Source organism: Eleutherodactylus coqui, chromosome 3, assembly GCF_035609145.1.
Source record: "Eleutherodactylus coqui strain aEleCoq1 chromosome 3, aEleCoq1.hap1, whole genome shotgun sequence".
NCBI classification, from domain to species: Eukaryota; Metazoa; Chordata; class Amphibia; order Anura; family Eleutherodactylidae; genus Eleutherodactylus; species Eleutherodactylus coqui.
The window spans coordinates 251,982,101-252,001,505 of NC_089839.1; the positions used below are offsets into that span (position 1 = coordinate 251,982,101).

The 19,405-nt window shown below is 44.9% G+C and overlaps 1 protein-coding gene across 1 annotated transcript; it reads right to left on the reverse strand.

Annotated features, from left to right (window-relative positions):
• Positions 1 to 1,830: 1,830 nt before the first annotated feature.
• Positions 1,831 to 18,600, reverse strand: ITPA (inosine triphosphatase). The gene is made up of 9 exons (XM_066597297.1): positions 18,434 to 18,600; positions 16,599 to 16,656; positions 13,445 to 13,509; positions 10,631 to 10,704; positions 9,323 to 9,354; positions 7,530 to 7,645; positions 7,376 to 7,452; positions 3,295 to 3,413; positions 1,831 to 2,536 (listed from the first exon to the last, which is right to left on the reverse strand). Exons 1-8 carry the CDS (start codon positions 18,494 to 18,496, stop codon positions 3,308 to 3,310), a joined length of 591 nt encoding a protein of 196 aa, XP_066453394.1. The 5' UTR covers positions 18,497 to 18,600; the 3' UTR covers positions 1,831 to 2,536; positions 3,295 to 3,307.
• Positions 18,601 to 19,405: the final 805 nt, after the last annotated feature.

Consider the following 19,405-nt stretch of genomic DNA (forward strand, 5'->3'; position numbering starts at 1 on the left):
GTAAGGTCTGCGACTGCCTGTGAGAGAGTGTGTCCATTCTGGTTCAGCAGTTTGTATGGGCTGGGCAGCAGTGGTGCCAGTAGTTGGTTCTATGGCCGCCTGCTGCTAAGGAAAGCAGTTGGAACAAAATGGATCAAGCTGGTCTCATGTATATTTAATGTTGCAGCAAGAGCATGTGTGGAGTCTTCCACTCTAAACTCAGAAATGATGCTAAGACCGCCACTGGCAGATGTACAATATAGGCCTACTGCAAGGGGTAATGCAGGAGAGGCAAAAGCGCAGTTGAGCTTGCTGCCAGGCAGAGCTTACCTAATCTGGAGGAGGAGCTGACGGTACTTGCTAGGGCTTCTGGGCAAGCCAAGGGTTGGGTAGCTAATGTGTATGCCAATTTCAGGTATTGTGGACCAGTCGGGATGAACAGAAACTTGTTGAGTCCTCAGGCAAGCCTGTGATGTTGTTCAATATGTGAAAGAGCTGATTGAGTCCCTGACACTCTCTAAAAACACTACAATGGAGAACAGACTAGTAGTTGTGGCAGCTAAGAGGTGCATAGAGGTAAATAACATCGGGGGCCTGCAGGCCTACTTAGGTAGTTCCCTGGTCAATATCCTAGATCCAAGAAGAACAATTGGAAGGAGGATGCTGTCCAAGAGGAAGATGGTAACTTGAAAAAGGTAAGGAAGTGTGTCTACCTCTAGCCTTGTACCCAGTGATGGCCTAATTGACACACGGGCCTACACAACTGTCCATGGAGGAAGCGTGAGATGTTGTGTCTGCATGGTGGCTGGCTCTGGGATTCAGTAACACTGCCATCAGACCTGTCCAAGGTAATATTACATGTGCTTGCGGCGATTCAGGTAAGATTGCTTGAATTGAAGGAAGTTCTTTTGAAGCTGCACTACCAAGGCTGTCTACCCCCTGCAGCAACTACAGCTGAGTAACAAAGTTTGGCAAGTATGAACATGTCATGATCCACGAGTACAAATCTTATTAAATTGACAAATGCTAAATTATAATAAAGAAATGATAGTGATGTGTGGATTGGGATGTTCCAGAGGTTATAGAAGATATCATGAGTAGAGTGTCTGCTTGCCTCATGGGGTACGTTAGTGCAATGTAAGATCGCTTACGGGAATGTAGAAACAAGTCTATGATTCCATTCCAGATCCAGACTCAATTGGGAGAGCTCATTCTCTAAGGCCAGGAGACAGTGTGTGTGTGAAAGGACATCCGAGTAGAGTGTTATTCCATACCAGATGCTGCTGACCACATCTATTTCTGTCAATGTACACACTAGTCGCTGCAGGAGAGTCCTGGATCCGGAAGACCTACGTCAGCTTTGGTGATCTGCCTTACATTTATATATTAGACTCTTTGATGCTGAATACTTCAGCAAAGTGCTGGAGCGTTTGGAGAATATGTTTTTGGAAATGCATGCATTTATCGCGTCAAATACAGGACTAAGTGATTGTTGGTTATGTACTCACGCCCATGTGTGTTTGCTGGTGCCATGCTGTACACTGCTACATCACTCACACCTGATGAAATTGTAAATGATTGCTGGAGCTTGAAAATAAAATCAATTATATTTTGGCGTTGTGGACAACCAATACTAAACCCTCCATCCACTAAACCTTGGAAATACACCATAGCATGTAAATCATTGGGAAAAGCAAATAAAAATGCCTGAACCGCAATCTTCATCACTTGAAGACCACATAATCGAATCATTTAGGGGGTCATCAAGCGTTTCCCTAATTACCTTATTTTCCTATTAGTGTGGGAAACCTTCTTGCAGTCAGTCATTAAACACGAAGGGACTATGACATGTCAGTTGCAAAAAAAAATGGTTTTTAATGTTGTACATTTTCATACCCTGTCTTGAAGGTTTTTGTATATGTGCGCTAACAAACAACTTCAACCTTCTGTAGTTAAAGGGAATCATGTCTTTGCAGCCATCTCTAAGAGCAGCATAACAGCGACAGTCACACTAAATGCACTACGTTTGCTGTATGTATCTGTGCAGTAGTTTGGGAGAAACTTACATTTTATCAGCAGCAGCACATGCATAGAGGAGTACAGAAAGTAGTCTTGCATATTCATGAGCTGCACATAGCCTTGCCCATCTCATCCTAAAGCCATTGATTAACAGCTCTCTGTCCATTACTGCGCACAGAGCGATAGCTGCTAATCAGTGGCTGGAGGGTGGGGTGGATGTGGCTAGTTGCAGCTCAGGAATATACACAATTAGTCCTCTATGCATGGCTGCTACTAATAAAACATAAGTTTCTCCCAAACTACTGCACAGATACATACAGCATATATATCTCTAATCCACGTGCCTGTCCCTACCCTATGCTGATCTCAGTGATGGCTGTAAAAAGATTGTAAGAGATTCATTTTAAATAAATTCTTAGAATTGAAGACCTTTTTATTAAAAAGAACCCAAACAAGCATAATGAATATTTTGCACAGTATATCAGGACACAACAGGGATTTAGGCTTCAAATCTTCATGAACTCCATAGATATCAATGCTGAAAAACACAAAAGGAAAAGAACCAAATAATATGAGTTACTAGTAAACAGAGGTGAAATAGAAAAACACTGGATATCTTCATGTACACAGCAGCTTTGGATATATATTTACAGTTCTCAAAGCAGCTATAGATATTAGAGGGGTTGTGCCCACCTGTACACTTACCTGTTCACAGGATAGACTATATCTGTTTGATGGGGCTCCTGCCCATCAGGAGAACAGGGGTCCCAGGCCACCCATTTGAATGGAGCAGTGGTTGTACATGTCTGCTGCTGCTCCATTCAACTCTATGGGAGTGCCAGAGATAGCCAGATACAGCGCTCAGCAGTCCGTCCCACAGAGATGAATGGCACAGAATTGTTTGAATAGAACAGCGAGTATAAATTACTACTGCTCTATTCAAACAAAGGGTGACAGGACCTTTGTCCCCAAGATTAGCAGGAGGTCCAAGAAGTCAGACACACACTGATCAGACACTTACCCCATATCATGTGGCAAAACCTGGCACAACCAGAATTATTGCATATATGCCCCAACTAGCACTTTGACAAGACAACTCTTGGAGACCCCCTCTCCTTTCGGTTATAGTCAATGGGTGTCACTATCCATATTGACTGCGATATCAAAAAAAAGTGTCAATAGCTGCGCTCCCACTGTTGCCCACAAGGGCAGATCCTCTCTACTTGTACCATCACTATGTCATTTATATCATTCATGGATATCCCAGTTCTTTCACCACTAAATGACAAGACTTACTTTATTTTCTTCATCAGACTTGAGAAGCTCCATTATGGATAAAATAGTCTGACATTTCTTTCAGGGCTCTGTACCGATGGGAAATACTATTCTTTACTTCTTTTGGAAGCTCTGCATACCTGTATAGAAAAATTTACAAAAAACATCACTTAAAAGGGAATATCCTATTCAAACTGCAGGCAGCAGGTTGTAGAGCAGTAGGAGCTGCGCAGATTGGTATATAGTTTTATGGGGAAAAAGACAGAAGTTGTATTATATTCACTTATATCTCTGCACATTCTAAGCTGAACAGTCCAATGGGTGGAGCCATCAGTGACAGACAGCTGTGAATGGGCGGGCCTATCAGTGATTGACAGCTGTGAATGGGCGGTCCTATCAGTGATTGACAGCTTTCCTGTAAATGCAGTCATACAGAAATAGCTGCGGATTTCGCTCCTTGAATTTGAATTGAAAGGCTGAAATCTGCAGCAGATCTGCACCAAAATCGGCAGCAAGTCAGCGATGTATGAACGCACCCTTAAAGTATATCGTAAATTTGTAAACTCAAGGGAACATGCCACAAGTAGCTGGTTATACATGATTTATGGTAGTCAGATCTTAGCTGTATGAATTTAAAGGGGATTCCCACCTTAGATATTTTTTATGCCATACATGTCTTAGGTGCAGGTTTCAGAGGCAGGACCACATCCATGTCTAGAACAGGAGTCCTCCCGACCCCTGTCCCACCTCCTTGAGTGGCTGCTTTCACATTTGTGCAGCTCTTTCCACTCACTTCTATGAGCGTTCTGAACCATGCACAGCTGGTTTTAAAACGGTCACAGAAAAAGTGCAGCCACCTCTCCATTCACAGTGGCAAGGTCTACGGGCAGGACACGGGCGAGGGATCTCTGCTCTAGAGATAATTGCAGGTCCCGAAATGGACATCCTTTTTGATTTAAAAGGTCTTGTCTCCAAGATAGAAAGTTATCCCCTGTCCACAAGATAGATAATAACTTTCTGATCAGTGGGGACTCATTGCTTGGAGTGGAGAGCAGATGCAGAGAGCTTTCCTTGCTCTGTAGGACACAGCAGGTTTGTTTGCTTCATAGATTTCAATTTGGACTGTGTAGTAATTTATTTCTCCTGCAGAGGCACTGCAGCATTATCCCATAGATTAGAGCTGATTGCGGTGGGTCCCAGCAGTGGGGGTTGGGCTTAAATTATCACCAATGCAGAAGATCAATGATTGAAAAATGTTTAAATTAAAAACATATTACAAATGTCCTTTAAAAAAAAATGTCTCCAACAGTCGTTATGATTTGAGCCAGTTTCTAAATTGTGTTTTTTGCCTACAGGATGATCAATTTAAGAGTGACACCTTGTGGCCATGAAACATACTGCACTTCTTGGACAAGTTACAACTAGATACACTACAAGGCAAACTATATTAACTCCTAAAGGACCTGCATGCTTCGGTCCTAAGACACTTCTTAGGGATTTTACCCTAAGATCTTAAGCTATCAAAATTATTTCTACTGCTTTTTTTTCTGTGACATATAGGGCAATTTTTTATATCTTTATTCACTGAGCCCCGCCCTCCCTTTTTTAGTTTAATTAGGACTAAAAAGCTAAATAAATTATTAATTTAAAATTTACAGTTGTTTATTTTAGTGTATGTATGCTAATTTTAAAAATAAGTACAAGAATTGATTCCTCATTTTGTTTCAGACGTTTTGATATATAATTTGTATAGTCTCGGATACAGGGCGCATATGGCGATAGTTTTGGTTGGTTCAGCGGTGGCTCATTTTTTATTTTATTCTGTAATTTTTTTTAAACTTATTTTTGCAACTGTTTTAACATCTATGTCCCCATGACATCATATAAGACTTCTGGGGGTCATTTACATAAGGAAATTTAAAAAAAAAAAAAAAAAAAATTTACACTTTTCCACTGTAGTGGGAGCATCCATAGGAGCCCCAGTTATAGTGAAAAGCATCCCCTGTATTAATAGTTATCACTATAAGAGCTTATGTGAGTCAGCTAGGACCCTGCAGCTCTGCCTTGGCAGGTGGCACCCAGCAGTCATGTGATCGCCGAGTTAAGTAGCACCTCCGCTTTTTCTCTTCGCTACACAGCGCTCATTGAAGCGTGTGAAGGAGAAGGCAGAAGTGGTTAAAAACTGCTTCTGCCTTCTCGTCCAGGTTCTTGGCTCTGACTAATAAACGAGGAGCCATTCTGCTCCTACTGGATTGCCAGAGCTTTAATCCTGCACCATATTTTTACTATCCAGGATTAAAACTCAGGACCAATTGCTGCAAATTTACTGTGCTTGGTCCTTCAAGGGGGTTAAAGCCCCTTTAATTAGTAAATCCGCATATTTCAGCTATACTCAATACTAACAGTCACAGACAAAATATAGTAGAATTGTATATCCCCCACCAGCAGGAGAGGAACTTGTCTGGCTTTTTAAATGGCCCATCAGTCTGACCTTTCAATAAAAACCAATCCCAACAGAAGCCAATGGCACATCTGTAGGGAAGCATCAGCTGGCTTCTCTCCAGCCCTGGATGTAGCATGAAATATTCATTACACCCAAACCTCAATCTTCACAAACCAAAATTAGTAGTAAAATAGTCAGTAAATATTGGTTTAGCATGTCAGTAAAACCCTTCCTGCCCGCAGTTATAGTGCCTAGGGCCTGGGTTCTAAGCCAGAGGTGCATGTCTGCAATGATAGTACATGAACTGCCTCGAGGTTATACTCCGTGTCCTTATATTATATGCTGCAGTAAGTATGATAATAGTTTCAGGGGACACCTTATGTAATTTATTTGAATAGTAAATGCTTGGCTTAGAATCATCCCTGGCATTTGTCTCAGTTTTCTAATTGTGTGTTGTGGCAGCACTGTAGGGGAGAATGTATATGTGTGCAAATTACAGGTATTGTAGTTACTGTGATTGGGCCCATATAGTCCAATGTGATTGCCCACAGCTGCTCCAAATATCACAGGCTATTATAGCTGGAAAAATGTCCAACTGATTAGAGTTTCGACATCGGCGACCCCACAGATCACAAGACCATGGTGTCCAGTGTCCCCCACTACTCACTGGCACCCCCAGTGGCAGAGGGAAGGAAAGTGACCGAGGGAAGGAGAGCGTGCCACTCTCCCACCTCCTCCTATGTGCTGTTATATGGACGATAGCTCAAGATTAATATCAGCAATAGTAGAAGACTGTGCCTGGTATAAGGGAGGTAGAGATTGGAAATATTGCATGTTGTGTGTCCAATTGTGAAGTTGTTCTGAGTCTAGCTATTCCACCTGGCAGTTGATCATCTTTTCAGGTTTCTAACAAAAGTGACATGTATGCCAGTGTGGGATATTATACAGAGTTCTTACAAAGGATTTAGCTGATGTGAAACACCTATAAATCCCATTTAATCACAAAAGTTTTCATTTAGCAAAACTGTCTACCAGTAAGACGTCCTTGTTGCCCAAAACAACCAATCATAGCGCAGCTATCATTTCTCAAGTTGCTGAGGCAAAATGAGAGCTGCGCCGTCATTGGCTGCTACGGGCAACAAGGATCATCTTACTGTTAGACAGTTTTGCTAAATGAGGTGCAAAAAGTTTATAGTGCCGTAGTCGTTGCTAGGGGGATATGAGACAAAATGATAGTCAACTTCTTCCTTGGCCTCATGTACCCTGGATCTTACACTTTGTGATTTTTTTCCCAGGGGGAGTGTTAGAGTCTACATGCCCCCCTTACCACCCACCATGATCTGCGAGGACACGGCACAGGAGCCATTGCATCAGTCAGTTGTGATACTCTACAATGTGTATGGCAGGAACTTGCTTACAGATTGATGTATGTGGAGTGACGAAGTCACACTGATCACCTCTGTTGTGGAAAACATTTTTGATGTTGTGCAACAAAACTTTTTGAGTTCCCATTTCCATTGATATCAAATTCCGCATCCAAGTGTCTTTAAATGTAAGTTATGAGGGTTTCAAATCAGGATGAACATTTATAATAACCCTGTGTATTTTAATTGTCAACCAAAAGTCCTTCCAACCAAACACTTCTCAGGATCTACCTACGTTTGTTCAAAGCCATTGGGCTGGAAACATGGATCCCAACCAAAGTCCCGAGGCCCCCGTGGAGATACTATCTGACCCTGAAAATAAGAGCACAGTTAGAAGGACGATAAAATGCAGTGGGGCTCCTTTATGTGACTAATCCGGCTCTACACACCAGGGTTTTCCCTCTGAACAGTAGCACGGGGTCATCTGGGTTTCCAGTACTATACGCAAATGTACAAAGAGCGTATGCAGTTTTATCCTCAAACCCTGCCAACATCTGATGCAGACCTGGAAATAGAATGGAGCATAAATATATATTTTCAGGACCCCTCAAGGTTAATGTGGCTTTTTCTTTTTGGCTTCTCCTCCCCAATTAAAAAAAAAAAATCATAACCTTTATCTTTCTGTTGATGTAGCTATCTGAGGTCTTGTCTCTTGCGGAACGAGTTGTATTGTTCAGTGGGGCTGTTTAATGTACTGAAAAACTTTTACAAATTTCCAAGGCGAGATAATAGGGAGAAAAAAGACATTTTTGCTAGCTTTGCTGGGGTATTGTTTTTATGGTGTACAAACTGCGGCAAAAACTAAATGAAAACATTATTCTGTGGGTCAGTATGATTACGACAATACTAAGTCTATTTAGTTTTTCCCTTTGCTGTACTACTTTTTTTACCTGCTAAAAGGGCTGTGTCTGATTGGCTGAGCACTCAGCCAATCACAGGCAGCGCTTAGCCATTCAGTGAATGACAGCTGAGCGCTGCCTGTGATTGGTCACAGCGCTCAGCCAATCAGACTCAGCCCTTTCAGCAGGCCTGCTAAAAGAGCGTCAGAGCAGTGCAGGGAGACAAGCGGCTAGATGCTTTGAGCCTCACAGCAGCAGAGAAGTGAGTATATATATATATTTTTTTTCCACAAGCTAGGGATGATTTTTCAGGGAAGGGCTTATATTTAAAGCCCTTCCCTGAAAATCACTGCAGGGGTTGCCGGCAGTAGCGACAGCCCCATTGAAGGCAATGGGAGAACATTGTGATCCTCTGCCACAGCTGTGACAGGGGATTCTTTACTCCCTGCGGGGAGTGCCATCATTACTAAACACTGTGACAGTGCTGTCACGGTGTTCAGGGATGAGGGGAGTACCCGCGGGGAATATTGATGCGCAGCACGGACCTATGATGCATGCATGTCCTATCTTCTGCAGATGTGCGTGTTTGCACGCCTGTAAAACACAGACATGTGAACACACCGTAGTGAACCAATGATTCTAAATAGACGCGCGGTTTGGTACGTGCGTATGTGCGCGCGTAAACACGCTCGTCTGAACGAGGCCTTAGTCTGGACTTTTTTGGATGTAGCAGTACCAAATAATTTTTTTACATTATTATTATGAATACCGGAGAAAGGGAGAGGTAGAAATTTTAGTATCCTTTATTTTTTAAAATAAAAAAAAAACTTGTTTTTCACTCTTTTACCTTTTGTTTTTTAGTTCCCTTTCAGTAGTTTGATCGCTTATATGATATACTGCAATACCTCAGCATATGGTATTTCTGCCGGTATTGTATTAGGACAGGCCACACCCCTGTCCTAATAGGAAGAAATACATGACAGCCCTGAGGGCCTTCCGAATGACCAAGGCAACCATGACAAGAGAATAGCACCTCCAGATCTCATCGCGGGGGGCTGTTCGGGACCCCCGATCGTGGCATTTAAATGCAGCTGTTAGAATTTACAGTGTCATTTAAAGGGTTAACAGACTGATCAGCATGAGTGACAATCATGGCTGTTGCCAGCGGGTGTCAGCTGTCAATCCTGCTCCATACAAACCCAGACGTTGGATGGTGGACAGGTACGCCTAGAAGCGTCAAGGGATTAATGTGGCTATTACACATTTCTTTATGGTAAATTCTATATGACTGTACATACTCAACCAGCTCAGTACCATGGATGTGAGGTTAGAAATAAACATACCTTCAGGTTTTAACTTGTCAAGGAACCATTTTCTGCAAAATGCAAGAAACGCATTAGTATTGTGACAGATCCGAAATCTAAGTGAGTTATCACAAGAAGTGTCACTTTAAACAAAAGGGTTGTCTATTTCCGTGTCGTCACTATTAAACCTATCATGACTATTGCATTAAAAATGGGATTGTCTGGAACTAGAATATGGATAGCCTGTCCTCGATGGGAGACCGGCACCAGGCACCCCCACCAGTCAGCGGTTTGCCGAAACTAGAAGAGCACTGTACAGTGAGCAGCAGCCTGGAATGATACTGCACGCTCAGTCCCATTCAAGAGCCTGGTGCTGGGCTGCTGTACAACACAGGGCAGAAGAATATGTGGGCAAGTGCAGTCAAGCGGGGTAACCCCCTTGTTTCTGTGACCGGTGGGGATCCTGGGATGTGGCAATCAATGTCATATTCCTGAAAATATTCATTCTTCATGAAGGTTTCACACACTGCATACTCCAAAATACTACAATTGTGTACAGTACGATGTTAGTGAATGGGGTTTTTAACTAATTCTAGTCACTAACAACTGACAAAAAATCTGCGGCGCATTGAAGTCATAATGGGGATTCTCAAATCTACAGCATGCTCTTGCAGAAAGTTAATTTATTCATTCATTCATTTCAAAGCACACCAAATCCACAATTGCAGATTTTGGGCAACACGGTGGCTCAGTGGTTAGCAGTGTTGCCTTGCAGCAGCTGGGTGCCTGGGTTCAAATCTCACCAAGGACAACGTCTGCATGGAGTTTGTATGTTCTCCCTATTCCTACAGTCCAAAAACATACAACTAAGTGAATATAGGTAGTAAATTCCAATGATGGATAGGTCCCAAATGATGCAATACATGTGTAGTATAAATAAAGGTAATTATTAGAGATGAGTGAGTATACTCGCTAAGGCACATTACTCGAGCGAGTAGTGCCTTAGCCGAGTATCTCCCCACTCGTCTCTAAAGATTCGGGGGCCGGCGTGGGTGACAGGTGAGTTGCGGCGGGGAGCGGAGGGGAGCGGGGGAAGAGAGGGAGAGAGAGATCTCCCCCACCGACCACGAATCTTTAGAGACGAGCGGAGAGATACTCGGCTAAGGCACTACTCGCTCAAGTAATGTGCCTTAGCCAGTATACTCGCTCATCTCTAGTAATTATTATCTTTTTTTGCCCACTGCGTGTGAAAGTAGCAGAAGGGTTCTGATACATAGTACAGGCTCATGGGAAATTTTTGAGGAATACATACAACATGGAAGTGATTTCTTCATTTCCCCCACTTACATATAAGGGCCGGGAAGACCACCTAGAGCGTTAAAGCATAAACATGTGTCTTCAACTATGACTGGACCTTGTATCTGAAAGGAAAAAAGTATAGAAAAGATATCACAATGTTATAATGACCACTTGGTAAGTTTCACACTATGACTTTTCTTCTTGAACCACTAAATTCAATGCATCTAGTTTAAAAGTGGGTATTGAACCCGCAACCTTCAGGTCATGAGCGAGGGCTTACGATTGCAGAATGCAGTCCTAAGCACTCGCTCACAACCTGAGGGTGCGTTCACACGAGCGTAGGCGTATTTACGTTCGCACGAGCGCAGCGTATAATCGCCGGAAAGAACGTTTTTCGCCGATCACGACCAGAGCTAGAAAGCGTATTTTCGTTTGTTCCTACTTTTCAAACGGTCTTTTCGGCCATCGAATATTCGCCGGCACGTATTTCGGTCGCGTATGTCCGTTTTTCCGCGGGTTGCCGTTTTTCCGCGCCGTAAAATCGCCCATGTGAACGAATACATTCGAAACCATTGCCTCAGATGGTCACGTATATACGTTTGGGCGCAAAAACGCGCCGTTTATGCGCACGTGTGAACGCACCCTGAAGGTTGCGGGTTCAATCCCCGCCTGATTCAGGTAGCCTGCTCAAGGTTGACTCAGCCTTCCATTCTTCTGAGGTTGGTAAAATGAGTACCCAGCTTGCTGAGGGGTAAATATGACTGGGGAAGGCAATGGCAAACCACCCGGTCAAGAAAACGTCACTATGTGATATCACCATAGGAGTTAGTCATGACTCCAGGGGACTTTACCTTTTAGGGTAAAAAACAACTCTGTACAATATATGCCACATAATTTACTGCAATGGTGGGATGGATGGTCTCCGAAATGTATGTGACACTATATCTGGGTACATGTGATTTGGACACTGCTTACACTTATATGCATGAGACACCAAAAAAAAGAAGAAAAAAGGAGCACAATTATGAGTCTAAGTCTAAAAGTTAAGGAGCCAAACTATGTTTTTCCCCCCATCAATATAGCTGTATAAGGACTTGTATTTTGCGGGACAACAGGCTTTTTTTTAATGTGCCATAGGATGTATTGGAAAGCTTTTCTTAACCAAAAAACAAAAACAAAAAACCACAATCAATAAGTAAGCAGCACCAAAACCCTATTAAAATCTAATCTATAGCCGCCCCGACATGTTTCACCTTGGGGTGTCCTCAGACCCCACTATAGCCCTCGCTGTTTTCCCTGAGGACACCGCAAGGCGAAACATATCGGGGCGGCTATAGATGAGATTTTAATAGGGTTTTGGTGGTACTGACTTGTTAAAAACGCATCGCAAGTTTGTGCTTTGCGGTTTTTGTGTGATGCGTTTTTAAAAATGGAAAGTCCCATTGACATTCGCGTTAAAAAACCCAAGTAAGTGGGAGCACTTAGTGTGTTTATGCACAATTACACACGTGATACTAACTGATGACTGCTGGTCACATTTCATTGCTATCACCATTTGCCCCTTTATTTTAAATATCATTCGATGTTGTCTTTGTCTTTTTGAATAATAAAGCATTTAGATAATATTTTAGGGGATATTACTAAGGATGAGAGAGTATACTCGTTAAAGGCAATTGCTCGAGCGAGCATTGCCTTTAGCGAGTATCTCCCCGCTCGAGACAGAAGGTTCGGGTGCCGGCGGCGGGCAGGGAGCTGCGGGGAAGAGTGGGGCGGAACGGAGGGAAGATCTCTCTCCCCCCCCCCGCTCCCTCCTGCTGACTGCCGCTACTCACCGCTCCCCCGCGCCGGCACCCGAACCTTCAGTCTCCAGGGGGCAGGTACTCGCGAAAGGCAATGCTCACTCGAGCAATTGCCTTTAGCGAGTATACTCGCTCATCCCTAGATATTACCTATGGGATTATTTTTCCTTTGGCAATGAGAGTTCAGTTTAAAAACCTAACGCAACGGAAGCAAACTGCAGACTCTTTTTTTTTTTTTTTTTAAAGCCTTGGAAATCAATGGGGTAAAAAACAGAGAAGTTTATTCCCATTGTAGTTCAGTTTCTCTGTTCCAAAAATGAAACAGAAAGCTCTAACACAGATGTGAATGGGGCCTTATTTATACACTGCAACGGCATTCACAGTGCTGTATTGCAGCATATTGTGCTGTCAGCATTATCCTATTAACCCTTTCCAATCCAATTTGTATCCTGGATTTCCTAGGAGGCTTACTCTTTTTCTGCCATTATACAACGGCGCTATATGCTGGCTAAAGCCAGTACTGCATGGGGTGACACGTTGGATAGGCTCCGACAGCAGAGAGGCTGGCAATATACAGTAAGAGAACCCCAACGGACATCTTCAACATCAGAGCTGTACAGCCTTAAATCATAATGTCTTCAGAGGTCAGACAGTGGATTGGAAAGGGTTAAACCCTGCTATAGACAACGGCATCTAAGGGGTTAAAAGGCCAGGATTCGAGTTACCCACTATCTCAGCCGTCGTAGGCAGTTGTCAGCTGTATAACACACTTGGCATCCACAGTGTTTGGAGCGGGCTTAACCCCCGAGCTCCATCCGTACTCCCCTGCGACATGTCGGAAAGAGATGTGGGTCTCTACAGCAAGACTCCAGCCTGGATATAAGTGTCCAGGATTAGTAAGACACAACGGCTTCCTTCCTTCCAAGGACACCACACTGACCGCAGGTTGTAACAGGTATTACAGCTTATATACTGCAATACCAGACCTGGTGTGACACTGATGTAATATCACATGATGCTGTATCCGCAGTGCCAGATACAAGTGGAGTTTTATTTTATATACCTGCTTTGCAGCCTCTTTACACTTGTGAATTGAAATTTCATCGGGTTCTCCTTGGTATTCGGGCACTGAATGTGAAAGAGAAGAAGAGAAAATGAAAAGCCAGTTACATGGCGCTAATAGCTTATTGTATGTTAGCGGGTGATTGTGGCTTGTACAGGTAAAATATGCTCTTCTATGAGTATAAATTGTAATAGGCGCTTTATAAGGGCCAGCATCATATGGCCGCTCAGGATACAGGACTGCCCACCCTCATCCCTGCATCTAAGGGTCGGGGATCTCTTCAGCCCACCCACCTTCATTCACAGTAACCAGGCAGTCGCTCATAAGTGACCGACTGCCTGTTTACACGGAGCGATACGGTTTTCGGTTTTATGCATGCAGAAAGTGAACAATGAATGAAAACTCATTTGCCGTTCAGTCGGGGCATGCATTTACACTGAATGATAATTCATTCAAATTCCCACTGAATTCAGGCATCTGAACGATTTATCGGCCGTGTAAAAGGGCCCTAAATAGTGCGACATTTAGGTTTCCAGCGGGAGAGCTGAAGATACATTTTATATTGTCCCAGCCGGATGGGGTTATTACTCCCAAGCTATTAGAATGCAGGAGGGACCCTTTAAAATACGTCTAATGCTGCTATTTTCGAGCGCTGTCTATTCTATTTTTTAGAGTTTTTGGGTTTAACGCACCTCGTTACCCCATCACAATGATGAGGTGCTTTAGGACGTGCTGCCAAAGACTGTACCATGCTTTCAAGGATGCCATTCAAAATGGCAGTAAAATTCTGCTGTTTCTAGCGGCGTGTAACTGAACGCATGTGTGAGAGTGGCCTAACCATGCAGGCAAGTAAGCTGGTGACGTCACAACTCTTTTTTCCCCTCCCAGGGTTTTTATTTTATTACGCACCCCATTCATTTCAATGTGCAATGTAGTGCGTGAAAAACAGCGCTGAAAAATGGAACATACATGCGCTAAAAACTCTGTACTAAGGCCCCATTGAAATGAATGGAGGCTTAGTGCTGCATCTGAAAACTGCATAGCAAATGGTTGTAAATTGCGGCAAAAAAAATGTCTGTGTGAGAGCGGCCTCAGGCCGTCTTCACATGTCCGAGAAAATCGCATGAGATTTGTGCATTGCGAGACACACAAATCTCGTATGAATATGAACCCCGTTCTTTTGAATGGAGTCATACACATGAGCGTTTTTTTTCCTGTAGTGCATCGCACCATGATGGAGGAAACAAATCACAGAATGTGCTATCTTTGAGCATCTCCCATTGTTTCTCAATGGGGCCGGCAGCAGCATCACGTGCACCCCTGCGATGTGAGGGCTCCCCGTTGAAAACAATGGGAGAAACTCCGCGATCTGGTGTGTCAGAGGATCTCTACTTCCCCGAAGTAACGTGAGCCGCTTTTGATAAAAAAACTCCTCGCATCCACGGGGTAATCGCATGATGGCAAGCGTGATATTGGATATTGGGCCATGATTTACAGCCAGATATCGCACTCGCCCGTGTAAAGTTAGCCTTCAGGTGGGTTTTTGTTGGTGGTTAAAAATACTAATTACAATACTGGTTATATTATATCTATAAGGCTGGATTCACACGAACGTATTTGCGCAGCGCATTAAGCAGAAAGATGCACAGGAAAGAGCACATATTGATCTAATTGCGTATTTCAATGACTAGGAGCGCGGTTGCATGCTTTTTTTTTTGCATGCGCAAATGCGCACGATTTGCATGCACAAAAAGTAAAATAAAACACGCACATGTGCACACGTCTGTTTAACACCGCCTAAGGGAGGCAACTAAAGGGTACATTTGCCTATATGGGCATTTCTGTTTGGTTTGCTGGCACCGCTCAGTGCCATCCTTGAAATGTAGTGCAAATGGAAAATAACTATCCGTTTTTTGACAGATCAGTTTGCGTCAATCAGAAATCCATATTTTTTATATTAAAAGTAAAAATCCGTTAACAGATGAAAGAACAGGATGTGATCTGGGTCTTATAGAACTCAGCACACACAGTCATCACAGCCGCTTTAAACTTTGCTACATCTGAATGGCAAGAACTCCCCTTCAGGGCGCCCTTCACAAGTCACCCTCCCCTTCAGGGCGCCCTTCACAAGTCACCCTCCCCTTCAGGGCGCCCTTCACAAGTCACCCTCCCCTTCAGGGCGCCCTTCACAAGTCACCCTCCCCTTCAGGGCGCCCTTCACAAGTCACCCTCCCCTTCAGGGCGCCCTTCACAAGTCACCCTCCCCTTCAGGGCGCCCTTCACAAGTCACCCTCCCCTTCAGGGCGCCCTTCACAAGTCACCCTCCCCTTCAGGGCGCCCTTCACAAGTCACCCTCCCCTTCAGGGCGCCCTTCACAAGTCACCCTCCCCTTCAGGGCGCCCTTCACAAGTCACCCTCCCCTTCAGGGCGCCCTTCACAAGTCACCCTCCCCTTCAGGGCGCCCTTCACAAGTCACCCTCCCCTTCAGGGCGCCCTTCACAAGTCACCCTCCCCTTCAGGGCGCCCTTCACAAGTCACCCTCCCCTTCAGAGCGCCCTTCACAAGTCACCCTCCCCTTCAGGGCGCCCTTCACAAGTCACCCTCCCCTTCAGGGCGCCCTTCACAAGTCACCCTCCCCTTCAGGGCGCCCTTCACAAGTCACCCTCCCCTTCAGGGCGCCCTTCACAAGTCACCCTCCCCTTCAGGGCGCCCTTCACAAGTCACCCTCCCCTTCAGGGCGCCCTTCACAAATCACCCTCCCCTTCAGGGCGCCCTTCACAAGTCACCCTCCCCTTCAGGGCGCCCTTCACAAGTCACCCTCCCCTTCAGGGCGCCCTTCACAAGTCACCCTCCCCTTCAGGGCGCCCTTCACAAGTCACCCTCCCCTTCAGGGCGCCCTTCACAAGTCACCCTCCCCTTCAGGGCGCCCTTCACAAGTCACCCTCCTCTTCAGGGCGCCCTTCACAAGTCACCCTCCTCTTCAGGGCGCCCTTCACAAGTCACCCTCCTCTTCAGGGCGCCCTTCACAAGTCACCCTCCTCTTCAGGGCGCCCTTCACAAGTCACCCTCCTCTTCAGGGCGCCCTTTACAAGTCACCCTCCTCTTCAGGGCGCCCTTTACAAGTTACCCTCCTCTTCAGGGCGCCCTTACTTACAGTCAATTTTCTTGGCTACAAGCTTACAAGGAAACTTGTCCCCCAGTATCTGGATGACCTGCGGAAATAGAAAAAGAAGAATTACTAGGTAGGAAATGACCTTGCCGATACGCTGCGGGATCTTCTGACGCATCCGTTATATGGCAGGTTTAAAGTGAAACATCTATTTAGGCTCCATTTATATACTGTGTTCTAACACCGCCCCTATAGAAAAGATCTGGCAGCCCGTATAGCTACAGGTCCGCTATGTCTCTGTGCCAAACACCAAAGTAGTAGCGATATGGCGGATGCACAGCCAGCTGTATACATCAGTGAAAATGGCGGCCGCTTCTCCATCCTCCTCAGATAGCTGACGTGCTATACAGGGAGGTGGCAGGAATACATGTCTACAGCCCCGGATAAGAGGGGAGACTATAAGGGCTTTTCTCCTGTCTACCCTGGCATCATTGGTGGGTCACACTGCCTACGAAGTACTGTTTGCAAAGCAACTCAAGGGGGTTTCACATCTGCTTTTTCTTCCACCTCAAAACCAGGCAGCTGGGTGAAAAATGGGCAGACCCCATTATAGTCAATGGGGTCTGCTCAGCCCTGGATGGGTGAAAACTGATAGATCAGTGCAGGACCGACCGGTGGGACACCTACCAATCCCAAGATCAGGAACCCATTTGCCCCATCCTCCGCACTTCCTGTTTGCTTCTCCCACATTATAGAATGGAGGGCAGGTTGTGATTGTGCAGCTGCTCTATTCATCGTCAATGGGACTGCGGATAAAAAGTACTTGGATATTTCCGTCAGCCCCATTGAAATAAACGAAGTGGTGGCTGTGTAAGTGTGACCGGCCCTCAATTCTATGACATAGGAGAAGCAACAGGAAGTGAGAAAGACGGGGGAAAACTGGACCCCTGTTCTTGGGATTGATGGGGGTCCCCCACTGATCTACCAGTTTTCAGGTATCTAGTGGAGGAGTATAAACATTTAGTATAATAAGGCATAAGACTAAACAATTTGCGTATTCTTCTATTATAAACAGCGCCACCCTTATACACTGGTGGCATCCGGTACTACAGCTTACCCACTGAGGAGCAGTGAAAGATGAGGAAGGGCTGTTCTACACGGAACGATTACCAGTAAAAAAAAAAAAAAAAAAAAGTTGTTGGATTGCACAGATTTGATCGCTAATTGTTCAGTGCAAACACGACCAACGACTGAATGACGAGCGATAATTGGTTTGCTTATCTTCATCGTTCACAAGTCGTTACGTGTAAACAGCGATTGTTCAGTCGTTCCCATCCACTTGCACAGTCCCCTGAACGACCAACAATGGAGGAACGACGAGAAAATGTAAGCTGGCTGCATTTTAAAGCAGTAAAAGGATCTTGAGGCTAACTTCACACTGGCGAGTGCGATGTGGGGCCGTGAAACCCGCGCTCCCCACCATGTGACCTCTAAGCGGATGCAAGGCATTTAAATATTAAAGCAGCCTCGCATGGCGTCATGTACACCTGGCATGTGGTGCGCTGCTGCCTCCGGCCACATTGAAAACAATGGGCGCTGCGATGTGAGAGCGCGCAGGAAGATAGAACATGCCGCGATTTGTTTCCCGCATCGCAGTGCAATACTGGAAAAACATCGCTCATGCGGATGACCCCATTCAAAAGAATGCAAGAGCAACTTAATTTGTACGGCTCTGTGTGTATTTTTCTGCATTTTTTTGCGTGCACAAAAAAAAAAAAAAAAAAAGCAAGCATGCTCTCTTTGATTTCAATGCGCGCAAATTTTGCACATGTAATACACAGCCCAAACGTATTCGTGTGACTAAGCCCTGAGTCACGTACCTCTTCCAGCTTCTTAGCATTGCCAGTCACGAACACCACACTCCTGCCGGTCGCTGCCGCCATCTCCACGGTTACATAGGCAGCACCGAGCCCTGCGGACGGCTTCTGCTTCACTCCACGCTCCCCACCAGCCCTCCAAATGACTGACACCACCCGGAAGTGATTGTGAGCAGTTGGGGAGTCATGAGCGCCAACTGCCACTAGATGGTGCTGTGTGAAGAAGCCGAATTGGAAGAAGTTGCATGCGATTATAATCATATGGACTTAGTGAAAAGTTATGGACATTGGCGCCAATTTCTACATTGTGCACACAGAGGTGGCGCAGGGTCCGTTTACACCGAACGATTATTGTTTGAATGAGCGAACAAGTGGGTGCAGGCTTTTTCACACGGGCGTATGCGCAACTACACTCGCCACTGCGGAGCATAGTCGCGCATGAGCAAGGTCAAAAACTTTTTTTTTTGGCTTTCAAACTCCGCTCTATCTCAGCGGCAGAGAGGTCACTTCTCTAACTTTCTCGCAGGTAGTACTAACGCCTGAGAATCACATAGCGGAAATGAAACCATTGAGATCAGTGTTTTTTGTCCCGTTATGCAGCCGTGATTTATTTGCGCTCCTTATGTCTATTTCTGTGGCTTTGCTGACATGTTTAGGCCGGCTTGCCGCTGGCGTCAGGACCCCCTTACGTGCACATGTGAACGCACAAAAAAGCAGACCAGCACACGTTCGCATTGATTTCAATGGATAATTGAGTTAAATTTAAAAAAAAAATAATAATTTTATTTGCATATATTTTATTTTTGAATGCGTTTAATATGTGCTGTTTGTGCACAATACTCACAAAAATAAGACGTAACGCGCCTTATTTGTGCAAACAAAATGTGCGCAATAAACACGCTCATGCGAGTAATCGCATTAGAGTCAATGGGTTCTATTCACTGCGTATCGCACGCGCTTTTCTGCGCACAGCAT

What these genes read in the sequence shown, in the direction of transcription:
- ITPA (XM_066597297.1), bottom strand. Translation starts at nt 18,496, where the DNA reads ATGGCGGCAGCGACCGGCAGGAGTGTGGTGTTCGTGACTGGCAATGCT. An exon ending in ATGCTAAGAAGCTGGAAGAG is followed by an intron (nt 16,657 to 18,433) that starts GTACGTGACTCA and finishes CTATTTCCGCAG; the next exon opens with GTCATCCAGATACTGGGGGA. An exon ending in TGACAAGTTAAAACCTGAAG is followed by an intron (nt 7,646 to 9,322) that starts GTATGTTTATTT and finishes TTCTATTTCCAG; the next exon opens with GTCTGCATCAGATGTTGGCA.